Here is a 14,069-nt window from a genome sequence, read left to right as displayed (position 1 = left end):
CATCACCTCAATTTAGATTTTCAGAAATGTTAGTTTACTCACCACATTAGATAAAAATATTGTATTTAAATAAATATGACTACTGACACCATCTTATATCATTAAATTACATCATTAAAGTCATCTCACTTGAGCAGGTGATCTTGACCACTTCATCTTTATTACAGTAATTTTGTTCCCAGGGTAAAGATGGACACTGCCAAAAAGTGGAGTCATGTGGTCGACATGTTACTTTATCCAGCCAGTTATGAGCTGATTCCACTCTTGCTGTAGAAGAGGATTCAAATCCAGATCTTCCACAGTTCAGCTCTTGACAGATCAGACTTGCTGTGTCTCTGTCCATCTGGTTCCAGCACACATTACCCCAGGATCCATTGTAGAAAGCCTCCAAATTCCCTTCACAGCCCTCAGTTAACCTGATCTCTTTAAACTCTAAATGAAAAGCATGTGCATTAAAACAAATGGAATTCAGGTTGTGTGAAAATAAGTGGTTAATACAAGGGTTATCCAAGCAATGATAAAATGTAAAATTTTACATCAGCCTAATAATATGTTATTTAAATATAGAGAAAATTTTAATGAAAAAACAACAAATACATCTATAGAAAATATTTTGACTAGTGTACTGTTTACCTGAGCACACGACTCCTACATCCTCCTTGTGTTGACAGTCATGTTTTCCCCAGCCTGGAGAAGAGCAGCTCCACAGGGACGTCTCGTTCCCCTCACACTCCACTTCATCCAGCCATATGGGTCCAGAACCAGGACCAAACCAGGCTGGTACCTGCTGGTTACTGAGGGCCACTCCACACTGCAGCTGTCTGCACACCACATGGGCATCTTTAATATCCCAGGAGTCATCACACACTGTCCCCCATGAGCCGCTGTGAAAAACCTCCAGCCTCCCTGCACAGTCTCCCCCAGAACCCACACCAGCCTGATGGACCCGCGACCTGATATTCAGAGAAAGAAAAACACATTATTGCTCACGAACAACTGAAGAATCTGTCCAGATGTTTTCAGTTCTCACCAAGGCAGGTGATGTACAGCTGTTGTGTGGAGCTGCAGTTGAGAGTTTGAGGAGAGCTGCAGTTCCCCAGATGAGCTTCACTCCCAGAGCACTGGAAGCCCGTCACACACTCATGACTGTGTTCAGGACTGGATGAAGAGGAGCCGTAGAAGTTCAGCACAGAGCCACAGCCCAGCTGTCTGCAGACCACAGATGATTCAGTGAAACTCCAGGAGTCCAGCAGAACTCTCCTCCAGACCTGATGGATGAAAACTTCCAGCTCCCCCTCACACTGTCTCTCTCCAGACAACCGCACCAGACCATCATGAAGAGCCAGAGAGGAATCTGAGTGAAACATCAAACTAATTACTAAAATATTACAAGTTTGAGAATACGCTTTATTATCATAAAATTGTAATATTAATGTAAATTCAGAAATAAATGAAAGAATTCACCAGAGCAGATGACTCCAACATCTCGTCTGTGAGAACATTCAGCTCGACTCCATGAAGAGATGGAACATTCTGAGAGTTTTTTTTCATTCCCGTCACAATCAAACACATCAGCCCGGGTTTCATTCCTTCCCTCTCCAAACCAGTCTGATCCCACAACAGACACAGCAATCCCACAATTCAACTGTCTACAGAGGACACTGGCAGCTCTCATATCCCAGCATGCATCACACACTGTGCCCCACTCTTTGAGGAACTGAAGCTCCACTCTTCCAGAACAAGAGTCTGAACCGTTTACCAGCCTGAGATCAGTGTAACCTGGACAAACAACTGACATGTTACTTAAACAGAATTAATCCAAAGTCATTTTAAATTTTTAATAGTATAAAGTAGTACTACAGAATAAACTACATGTTCTGCCTAGTGTGCTTTTACACGTTTCACTTAACATTTGAATGACGACATGAAGAGAGAGAATTTCAATTTCTTAAATTAAACAAATATAATTCTACTCAATTTAAAAAAAACTCAGGCATAATAGTGAATAAAAATAGTAAAGCATACTTGTAAGTTTAAAAAGATCTGATTACATAAACTGCAATATTTGTCATTTTACTTTCCAACACTGTACATAAACATTATTTTGTTGTATGTTCTATAGTTTTGGGAGTGAAGCATGATTTCACACCGGTCTAAAATCTCAGCTGCTGTACCATCAAATGTAGTTTAAGGACATCTCAATCCAAAGGACCCATGGAAGGCAGCCTTCGTTTCATGTCCTTTGTTCAGCTTAATTTAAAGGATGCATGGGATGTGTCCTTTGTTCAGCTTAATTTAAAGGAATTGTGAAAAAGTCATTATTTTCCATAATGTAATGATAAAAATTAAACTTTCATATATTTTAGATTCATTGCACACCAACTGAAATATTTCAGCTCTTTTATTGTTTTAATACTGATGATTTTGGCATGGAGCTCATGAAAACCCAAAATTCCTATCTCAAAAAATTAGCATATCATGAAAAGGTTCTCTAAACGAGCTATTAACCTAATCATCTGAATCAACTAATTAACTCTAAACACCTGCAAAAGATTCCTGAGGCTTTTTAAAAACTCCCAGCCTGGTTCATTACTCAAAACCGCAATCATGGGTAAGACTGCCGACCTGACTGCTGTCCAGAAGGCCATCATTGACACCCTCAAGCAAGAGGGTAAGACACAGAAAGAAATTTCTGAATGAATAGGCTGTTCCCAGAGTGCTGTATCAAGGCACCTCAGTGGGAAGTCAGTGGGAAGTCTGTGGGAAAAAGTGTGGCAAAAAACGCTGCACAACGAGAAGAGGTGTCCGGACCCTGAGGAAGATTGTGGAGAAGGACCGATTCCAGACCTGTGGGGGACCGCGGAAGCAGTGGACTGAGTCTGGAGTAGAAACATCCAGAGCCACCGTGCACAGGCGTGTGCTTTTGAACCAGAAACAGTGGCAGAAGCGCCTGACCTGGGCTACAGAGAAGCAGCACTGGACTGTTGCTCAGTGGTCCAAAGTACTTTTTTCGGATGAAAGCAAATTTTTGCATGTCATTCGGAAATCAAGGTGCCAGAGTCTGGAGGAAGACTGGGGAGAAGGAAATGCCAAAATGCCTGAAGTCCAGTGTCAAGTACCCACAGTCAGTCATGGTCTGGGGTGCCATGTCAGCTGCTGGTGTTGGTCCACTGTGTTTTATCAAGGGCAGGTTCAATGCAGCTAGCTATCAGGAGATTTTGGAGCACTTCATGCTTCCATCTGCTGAAAAGCTTTATGGAGATGAAGATTTCGTTTTTCAGCACGACCTGGCACCTGCTCACAGTGCCAAAACCACTGGTAAATGGTTTACTGACCATGGTATTACTGTGCTCAATTGGCCTGCCAACTCTCCTGACCTGAACCCCATAGATTTACTGACCATGGTATTACTGTGCTCAATTGGCCTGCCAACTCTCCTGACCTGAACCCCATAGATTGTTCGAAACTCAAAATCTTACACAAAAAAAAAAGTTTTGCAAGATCGAAAATAAGATTTGCAAGCTTGCAAAATGTAAAAAAAATAAAAATATCTCTGCAAACATTATGTTGTTTTTGGAGATTTCCTTCTTCAGAACTGCAACATTTTTTTTACGATGTTGCGCAAAGAATTTTTCAGAGTTTCAAATTTGTCAGTGTTCTCCCGCTGTATTAGTTTGTTTTCCAGGTTTGAAACCTTGTAAATGGTGATCTGAAAACTGGTGTGCGAATGTGTGAAAAAAAGGTTTGAAACTCTGAAAACAGAGTTTTGCAGGCTTGCAAAGTGGTAAAAAAAAATATATAATCTCTGCAAACATAATTTTGTTTTTGAGAGTTTTTCCTTCTTCAGAAGTGCAACACTCTTTTTACGGTGTTGTGCAATCATTTTTTCAGAGTTTCGAATTTGTCACTGTTCTCCCAGTGTAACCGTTTGTTTTCCAGATTTGAAACCTTGTAAATAGTGATCTGAAAACTGGTGTGCGAATAGGTGAAAAAAAGTTTTGAAACTCTGAAAACTGAGGTTCGAAAGGGCGAAACTTATTACATTACATTACATTACATTTGCACTCCTATTGCAGACTATTTTTTCAGAGCCGAGTTTACAACACCGACTTTGCGGAGATACGCCCACACAGTTGCGAGCTTGCGACTCACGTGATTTGTGGCAGCGTTGTCACGCAGCTTCGCTCTGAAACTCTGAAACTCAGACTGAGCGAAAACGAAGCTTCGTAACCTCGCAACTAAAAAAAAAAGCCTGGTGGGAGGGCCTTCTGCTCTTGGCCAATGCTTTGCTGTCTGCTGACGTAAAGTCCAATCACAAGTCGTATTTACTGGAAAGGTGGGATTGACCGACTGCTCCGCCAATGACGAAAGCGCACAGGATGCGCAAACAGAGGATGCACGGATCTCTGGCCACAAGGCGGTCCCGTCTAGAGCTGCAAGAACCGCGTCCATGGCTGGTATAGCGTACGGTACGGTCCAAAAATACCAACTTGTCGCGGGAATTCACTATACAATTGCCAGTAGCCACTGAGTTTACCACTGTTAGGCCGGCTGTGCATCACACTCACCTCACGCAGCGAACGACTCACTTTCAGCTCACTTCTTCTGAAAATGCACATTTATTATTACATTTTTTTTGCCTCTCTCTGCCCACATACTGTATTTGGATGCAGCTAAATTCTATAAAAAAAAAAAAAACTGTTTTCATTTATATATTTTACTGTTTCTGTTGTCAGACAACAGAATGAATATGAAATAGTGACCAGCTCTCCCTTCCAAAACATTAATCTGCACAAAAATCCAGATAATCGAGCCGTCGTCTGATGAAATCAAATACACATACAGTAAGATAAAAACAACAACTGTGCTGTGATTTCGGCTACACTTGCATGTAAAATTAGAGAAGCAACATCATATGCGTCTTTGTGCGTCTGAACACAGCAGACCCACAGAGAGAGAAAGCAAAGACCTCGCGCAGCAATAACGGCAAGTGTGTGTGAATGATTGGAAAGCAGGTTTTGGCAAACCCTAAAGATTTGTCGCTATGTGCTTTTTTGATGGAGAAAAAAACTTGCTAAAGGGGTCTGCAAAGGTGCTAAGTTTGGCAACACTGGGTCAAAACAGAAAGTGAGTCGTGAGTCGTGAGGTGAGTGTGTATATTGATGCACTGCCGGCATATCAGTGGTAAACTCAGTGGCTACTGGCAATTGTATAGTGAATTCCCGCGACAAGTTGGTAGCCTTATTTTTGGCCCGGACCGCACGCTATACCAGCCATGGACACGGGCCTTGTGGCCAGAGATCCGTGCATCCTCTGTTTGCGCATCCTGTGCGCTTTCGTCATTGGCGGAGCAGTCGGTCAATCCCACCTTTCCAGTAAATACGACTTGTGATTGGACTTTACGTCAGCAGACAGCAAAGCATTGGCCAAGAGCAGAAGGCCCTCCCACCAGGCTTTTTTTTTAGTTGCGAGGTTGCGAAGCTTCGTTTTCGCTCAGTCTGAGTTTCAGAGTTTCAGAGCGGAGCTGCGTGACAACGCTGCCACAAATCACGTGAGTCGCAAGCTCGCAACTGTGTGGGCGTATCTCCGCAAAGTGGGTGTTGTAAACTCGGCTCTGAAAAAATAGTCTGCAATAGGAGTGCAAATATAATGTAATGTAATAAGTTTTGCCCTTTCGAACCTCAGTTTTCAGAGTTTCAAAACTTTTTTTCACCTATTTTCACACCAGTTTTCAGATCACTATTTACAAGGTTTCAAATCTGGAAAACAAACTGTACACTGGGAGAACAGTGACAAATTCGAAACTCTGAAAAAATGATTGCACAACACCGTAAAAAGTGTGTTGCACTTCTGAAGAAGGAAAACTCAAAAACAAAATTATGTTTGCAGAGATTTTTTTTTTTTTTTACCACTTTGCAAGCCTGCAAAACTCTGTTTTCAGAGTTTCAAAACTTTTTTTCACACATTCGCACTCCTTTTTTCAGATCACCATTTACAAGGTTTCAAACCTGGAAAACAAACTAATACAGTGGGAGAACACTGACAAATTTGAAACTCTGAAAAATTCTTTGCGCAACATCGTAAAAAAATGTTGCAGTTCTGAAGAAGGAAATTTCAAAAACAACATAATGTTTGCAGAGATATTTTTATTTTATTTTATATTATGCAAGCTTGCAAATCTTATTTTTCGATCTTGCAAAACTTTTTTTTGTAAGATTTTGAGTTTTCGAACACTTAGTTTCAACCTTTCAGAACTTTATTTTCAGTTTTGAATCATGGCAGGATAATAATCCCATTTTGAGTTTTTGTGTGGTTTGTTTTGAAGTTTAAGTTGTTTGTTTTAAGTTTTGAATCTTTGGATGAGCTTAAGGCCGCTATCGAAGCATCCTGGGCCTCCATAACACCTCAGCAGTGCCACAGGGTGATTGCCTCCATGCCACGCCGCATTGAAGCAGTCATTTCTGCAAAAGGATTCCCGACCAAGTATTGAGTGCATAACTGAACATAATTATTTGAAGGTTGACTTTTTTTGTATTAAAACACTTTTCTTTATTGGTCGGATGAAATATGCTAATTTTTTGAGATAGGAATTTTGGGTTTTCATGAGCTGTATGCCAAAATCATCAGTATTAAAAGAATAAAAGACCTGAAATATTTCAGTTGGTTTGCAATGAATCTAAATATATGAAAGTTTAATTTTTATCATTACATTATGGAAAATAATGAACTTTTTCACAATATGCTAATTTTTTGAGAAGGACCTGTATACTTCACAACCTTTCAGTCAACCACAATCCTTTGCACACATTCCAAATTCATGAAAAATCAGATGTCACAGTTGCTAGGTGACAAGAACAGTCCTTCACAGATCATCCCATTTAAAAAAATACTCAGTCCAAACTTCGCGGCCTTCGAAGGATGTAATCCTTCGGAGGATGCAGCCTCAGTTTGAACACAGCTTATATAAAATCACACTACCCAGGAAGGGGCACCATGAATTACCATTCATCTCGACAAATCACCAGTGGTGGAAGTAGTAAGCCAACAACACAACTCAAATCTAAGTAGGCGAGGTTTACTGTTTACAGATTGCGAATTCCAGCATGAAGTGTCAGTTTAACATTGAAAGATAGTAAGGTAAGATGGAAGTTGCAAATCATAGTCAACTGTTTTACTATAGAAATAACCGACAGCTATATCCAGTGACACAAATTACTCAAACTTTTTTCTTTTCTTTTTTTTCAAATATGGCTGTTTTGAGAGAGAGAGAGAGAGAGAGAGAGAGAGAGAGAGAGAGGGAGTTGCATGCATAAAATCCCTTACGAAAATTAAATATGGCTCTCTTTCAATTCGTTCTCTTGACATTGCGGGTGATAGCCACTTTTCTCTGAAATGCCAAAGGCTTATCAAATCCAGGTATTTCACCTGCAATAGCCAATGGTGTTCAGGCATTCAAGCAGTACATACTGTAGCTTTGCCCCAAGCACCATTTATCTCAGAATCTTTTTCCTTTAAGCAGCTTTGCTGTCTTTAAGAAGCCTCTTATTTCTTGCCCTTGAATGTGCGCTCTTCAGAGGACGATACCTGGATTGCCATACCCTTCAGCGTTCCAGTGAGTATAAGATCTGTAATATTTTATGGATGAGCTGTCCACTCACTTCTTCACCGCCACAGTTGAGGTGTGGAAATGGAAGATATGGAAATGGAAGGTTTTGGATAGAAAGTTTAGGTGATGGGCCTGTGACATATCCATTCTTGCATCCTCCTTGTTCACCTAAACCTCCCATGTCTCCTTCAGAATGAATATTCACTTCCTCTTTACCTGGGTGGCCCGCATGCAGATGCAGTGCTGTCAGTGTTTGTCTACCCTTCAGTAAGTGAAGGCCTTGAGTAGCAAGCTTGGCAGGAAAATAGCCTTGTCGGGGACAGAGCTGTCTATGAGAGGAGGTTTACAGGGGTTTACAGACCCTCATTTGCACGATTCAAGTAGCACCCTACCTCAGAACAGTGGACTGCCATGTGCAGGGCACAGAGAAGTTCATCCAAACAATATCAACAGCCCTTTGCCTCAGGACAATGGCCGGTCATGTATGGGGCACCAAAAAATTTCCCCATCAGCAGCCCCGACTTGAATCAAAGCAGAGGCAAGCTGTGTGCAGAGCACAGAGAAGTCAAAGTCGCTTACTCATTCAGACGATAGCAGCAGCCCCCTCAGAGCAATTGTCAGCCGTGTGCAGAGCTCAAGAACTTCCAGTCACTCACTCACTCACACAATGTAAGCAGCCCCTTTCTCGTTCTCATTCCCTCCTTTCAGAAACCATGGTTCCGTTGATTAAACAGAGACATTTTACTACAAATAAAACCAAAAACCAAACTATAGTTAAACCATGGTAACCATAAATTAGCTATAGTTTTGTTACATTAACCATGTTATTTGTAGTAAAACTGTGGTTATACAAATGGAAGTCAATATGCCAAAAAACATTACTAAACTTTTACGATAGTAAAACCACGATTCATTTTGGTAACCGTTTACAGTCTGTGCATCTCTGTCTCTCAAACAATAAAGCTGTGAGTTAAGTTACTACAAAAACAGCAATTATACCCCCTTTTTACTGAGAAATATAATTCAGTATTGAAGCAGTATCAAATAAAAGTCACAGGGCAGCAGTGACAATTTTCTCTGTTACTGAATTTTTCTGTGTGCACAGCGCGATCAGTAACCTCTGTGCGAACATCCATTTAAGTATTTTATACAAATATATAGACACATATATAATATATTGTAACGCCACGCCAGCAGAAGGAGCCATCCCCTGAATACTGACTGAGATCTACTCCCTCTGCTGCTTCTACCTATTTAGCCAGAGAAGCTACATCCATGCTTTGCGAAGTATTGCCAGTTACACTGCCTTACTGAGCGGTTTCCTTGTTTTCCTTTTTGCTGACCACGTGTATGATTCTGCCTGTTTGTCTTTGATTGTCTGGATTATGCCTTCTGATTTGGCTGCCTGATTGGACTGATATCTGTGTTTGGACCTATTGCCTGCCTGCCACCTTGCTCAGTCCATCTCTCTCATAATACTCCACTCCACATAATATTTTAATAGCTTTTAATACAGTAATACAATAAGCTTTTAATGAGGCAATTCAAAGTTCCTTCGTTAAGGCTGATTTATACTTCTGCATCAGACCTACGCCGTAGGCTATGCGTCAGTTTTTTATTTGTACTTCTGCGTCGTTGTACGCGTCGACGTGCAGTACACATGCAAACCGCTAGTCTGCAGTGACCACGGGCATGTTGCTGTTGTAACGCGCAGTACCATGACAAAAGCCGAAGAAGAAGTGGCTTGTCGGGGAAGCATTATAACCATGACAGCGGCAAATAAATATCAAATCATTAAATCATTATTTAAAACTACAAAAAGGAGACAACAATTGACCAGGAGAAGATATGGCATTCTTTCAACCTCCACAAGGACTTGTACCACGGCAGATCAACATTGTTTGTCGCGGACAACTACTGATGTATAATGCTATGTTGTTTAATAGCCTAAATGATAAGACACTTGTTCTTTGCTTTGTTTTATTTTATATAAGAAGGTGTAACATTAAAATATATTAAAGTGCAGATTATAAACAAACACCAAACTCAACTACATACAGAGGAAGAAGCTTTAGCAGACCAATCACAACGTTTGCGGCCCGCGTAGAATTGACACGCTTTTGGAGAGGTGCACGTCGGGCTACGGCGTAGGTCCGACACAGAAGTATAAATCAGCCTTTACTAGTTCTAAAGTGGTGTTTTTGAATAACAAAGGCTTAGGCTCAGCTGTTAAATTGTCAAACTGAGATTTGAATCCGTGGCAGAAAGAAGTAGTTCTGCACAAAAGAGGATTTTTAAAGACAATCGTTGTTGTTCCTAATGTATTTACACAATCGTGCCATCGAACTGTTGAACAAAGGCAATATCACACTGGTAGACGTGAGATTTATCTGTATATTGGCAGGCTGTGATTACCTACAGCCAAATCACAGCCGTGCTAATATGCAGCCATATCTCACATCTACGAGTGTGATATTGCTCATATATATACTGCAAATATATAGAAAATATTTATACTCAACCAGAACATAACACTCCGACATCACTGTCATGTGAACAGTTGTTTTTGCTTGAAGACTGATGTGGGCAGAAATATATTTGAGACTCATTTCCTCTGCACTGAATCTCTTGTGTCCACATCTGAGCGTCTCCTTTTCCAAAAGCAGCTGCTCCCAGCACCTGTACAGGAGCCCCACAGTCCAGCTCTCTACACACAACCTCTGCATCCTGCTGGTCAAAGACAGCGTCACACACTGTGTGCCATGTGTTGCCATGAATCACCTCTAATCTCCCAGAGCACAGGTGAGATCCATTAATAAGCCTGGAATGTTTATGATCTGTTTAAACCACACAAAACAGATTTATGCAGAATGGCAAGTTTAAGAGTTTATTCAATACTAACCAATTTGTAGAAAAAAAGACACATCATGCACATCACATCAGGTTAGATTTTCAGTCCAAAACATTCCATTCCATCATTCCCAGTGTTGGGAAGGTTACTTTGAAAATATAATAGGTTACAGATTGCAAGTTAACCTATTTAAAATGAAATAGTAGTGTAACTTTTTACTTTCTTTACTTTATTAAAGTAATGTAACTGATTACTTTTGGATTACTTTTCTAAATTTCTAATGAATGTTTTCAACTGTTAATCATTTTTAAACATTTACACCATGCAGGGTTAACCTTACTGTAGCGCTCAACACTGATTGATGTCAGACTTTCAAAATCCTTCATCACTTGAATTAAGATGATAATAATTGAACACATCCACCACAAAATCAGACTTTAGTACCGCCTTTTACTTTGAGATTGATCTGAAGTTCATTGCAGATTTAATCATAAGAAATAGTTTACTGATACTGTTTTTGAAACCAAATCTTCGTATAACTACAGGAAACACTGCATCTAACAATGCTTTGGGGAAAAAATCCAGTTAATTAAAAAAAAAAAAAATTTTTGGGAATATATATAGTTTATTTAGAAAAAAAATAATTCTTTGTACTAAACTCCTGAAACGTTTGGTGTCTTTTTGGAATATTGATGTCTGTTTGTATATGATATGATGATAATTTTCTCAAAATAAATTGTAAAATGCTCATGAAGTGACTTAGAGCAGTTCTAGAGATTATGTTTATGTGTTCAGGTACTTATATATATTGAGGTGGCAGAGGCTAAAAACACCACAAGTGATACGCACGCACGCTTAAATGAAAACGTGTGTCTGTGCCGTTCATTTTCACGAGGTGCGGACTGGGAAAATATTTCAGGCTGGGAAATCTCACACTCATCCAGGCCATCCCATACACCCAAACAAATTCTAAAACATGGACAACCCTATTTTTTATATGAACATCACAAAAAATCCTTAGGCTGGGGACATTCAAAATAATTAAAAGTTCTTTCCTGAACTGCACCTTCACTTCCGTTTTAATTTTCAGTCTCTTTATTTTGCCCTGATATCTCTGTCTCTCACATGACTTTAATACTCAAGATTTAACAAAACTATACTTTCTAAATTGCCTACATGTCAAAATCAACACAATAATAACTACATCATTACAATAAATGTATAGAAAAATCATAATACTGAACATGAGTTATATTTTTCACTTACAAAAAGTAACTATGATTTTATTATAGTAAAAGTACAGTAATCATGTTTTTTTTTTGTTGTCGTTTTTTTTTTGCAAATGGATTACCATTTCTGTTTATTTTTACTACACATTCCATAGTTAAACTATGGTTAGTGTAATAAAAACCATGGTTAATCTATGGTTACCATGGTCCATTGTCTTTGGATTTACAGTAAAATCATTGTTTCTTTTCGTAAGGGTTGTGTTGTTGTCTGCCCTAGCTCCCCTCTAAACCTATTATAAAATATATATTTATCGTTATTTGATTATTTGTCTGCTAAATTACTAGTGTAACTTTACAATAGATAATGATGTCCTTTTAGGCTAGTATACAGTATTTTAAGTGATGACTATTTAGCAATGGGCTGCTACTGCTTAAGTTAGAACAAAGACAAAACTACAATAATATATTTACAGACTGCGATTGTGCCCTAGCAACGTTGCTTAGCCCCTGCCCCTCTGAAGGTCTGTGCACGCCGCTGTTCTTTTTTTTTTTTTTTATATATTTATTATATTTACTTTTGATTAATTCATCCCAAATGTGGCATATTTCTTGACATGCCGCGTTTTAATGACTGGGTTCTACAAACCACTCCGTGATTTCTGCATCGCGGCCGTATGTCTCTTATTTTAGAGCAGTCAGTGCAATTTGGGAAAGAAATCAATTAAATCTGAATGTGGACGCGTGTAAATATTCAAATGTAACCTCTTTTGTAATCGTTAACACAAGTTACTAATTTAATTACACATTTTTTCTTGGTAACTGTAACTGATTACATTTATTTTGTAATTAAATTACGTAACACGTTACATGTAACTAGTTACTCCCCAACACTGATCATTCCATTACATTTAGTCACCAAAATAAGAAAAATTCACTGAACAATTGCTCCCTCCCAAAGTGGCATTTACATGCCCGCACAAACATGCACACAAATCTGTGCTGAATTCAGTTTGCACAGCACAGTCGGGCCAGTTCTGAGTGGAGGATGCAGTGGACCACCGGAACCTGATCTGCTGGTACAGCATCGCTCCAATTACCGGGATCCAGACACCACAAATATCCCTTTTTCATATAAACCTTTATTTACATCTTAATTTACGTAAGACTTATTTAAATAGAAAGGAGGTCTGTTTGTGTGGGGGAAAAAATGAAATGACCCGATTTATAACTCAAGATGAAGTGCTATTTCAGCGCTAAATGTCCCTGTTTAAATTAGTTTATAAATAGTTAATAATTAAAACACCTTTTTGCACTTAAAGCACATGGACTATATATATATATATATATTTAAAAAAAGATTGCTGTGATTAGTTATCACAACTTAAAATTCAACATCAGAATAAGTTATAATGTGATCTTTCAAAAGTACATGTTCATGCTTGACTTAAAATTATGTTTAGTTAACTTTAGTTCACTTAAGTTAAATATTTACATTCCCAACAAATTTAAAGTTTTAATTTGAATTGTACCCACAGTTTTAAGACTAGTGAACTTTCTCCAAAATGTTTTGAAGATCAGTCTTATTCACCTGAACAAATGACTCCAGCATCTGCATGGCAGACAGATTTACTCCATCCTTCTGACCCACAGTTCTTCAGTGTGGACTCTAATCCAGTACATGTGACATACCCCATTTTGGCTGGTTCCTGATTTGAACCTGATCTTTGTCCAAAATGAGCATTACTCATTTTACCAACCAGGGCTGTCAGTCGATTAAAATTTTTAATCTAATCTAATTACATGATATGTTGATTAATTAATCTAATTAATTGCAAATTAAATTTGGCTGTGAAATTACCCACAAAAGATAATTTAAAGCCATTATTGTGTTAAATGAGAAAGTAATTTATAGAGTTTATTTTGTTAATTGTGAATTTGGAAGTAAATCTTTTATTTGATTCAACATAAAATTTATTACACAAACGTTTAGGCTACAACGGCCTAACTATGGAACATAAAAGAAGATAATTGGAGAAACATCTCAGCATTTTTTTTCATACAATGAAAGTCATTGGTAATCAAAACAGCTTAATTACCAACAGTCTTCAAAATACCTTCTTTTATTTTGTGCAAAAGAAGAAAGTCATACAGGTTTGAAACAAAATTTTTAGGTGAACTATCCACCTTTTTCCTGAAGTAAAAATGGGCGCCACCATTAGTAAATTCTATGGGTCTAGCTTCCTCATTTGCGTCCAGCTATTTTTAGCTGTACAAAACGTTTTGCTGCTTGATAATGACAATTGATGTGTCCTATCATATTATTTTAATCTGTTCTCTTAATTAAGAACACACTGGTTTGTACTGCAAACAGTTTTACCATTTA

The 14,069-nt window shown here is 38.7% G+C and overlaps 1 protein-coding gene across 1 annotated transcript in view; it reads right to left on the bottom strand.

Moving 5' to 3' along the window:
• Positions 1 to 1,332: 1,332 nt before the first annotated feature.
• The window catches only part of LOC122137105 (deleted in malignant brain tumors 1 protein-like), a 130,088-nt gene continuing 117,351 nt past the window's right edge, over positions 1,333 to 14,069 (bottom strand). The window contains exons 6-7 of the mRNA XM_042722588.1: positions 1,569 to 1,779; positions 1,333 to 1,354 (exon numbers count right to left, since the gene is read on the bottom strand). Coding sequence (XP_042578522.1) covers positions 1,333 to 1,354; positions 1,569 to 1,779 — 233 coding nt within the window. The remainder of the gene's footprint in view (positions 1,355 to 1,568; positions 1,780 to 14,069) is intronic.

Source organism: Cyprinus carpio, chromosome B4 (genome assembly GCF_018340385.1).
Source record: "Cyprinus carpio isolate SPL01 chromosome B4, ASM1834038v1, whole genome shotgun sequence".
Classification (NCBI taxonomy): Eukaryota; Metazoa; Chordata; class Actinopteri; order Cypriniformes; family Cyprinidae; genus Cyprinus; species Cyprinus carpio.
The sequence above is the reverse complement of the archived record's forward strand: the minus strand, read 5'-3'. Positions and strand labels throughout refer to the sequence as shown.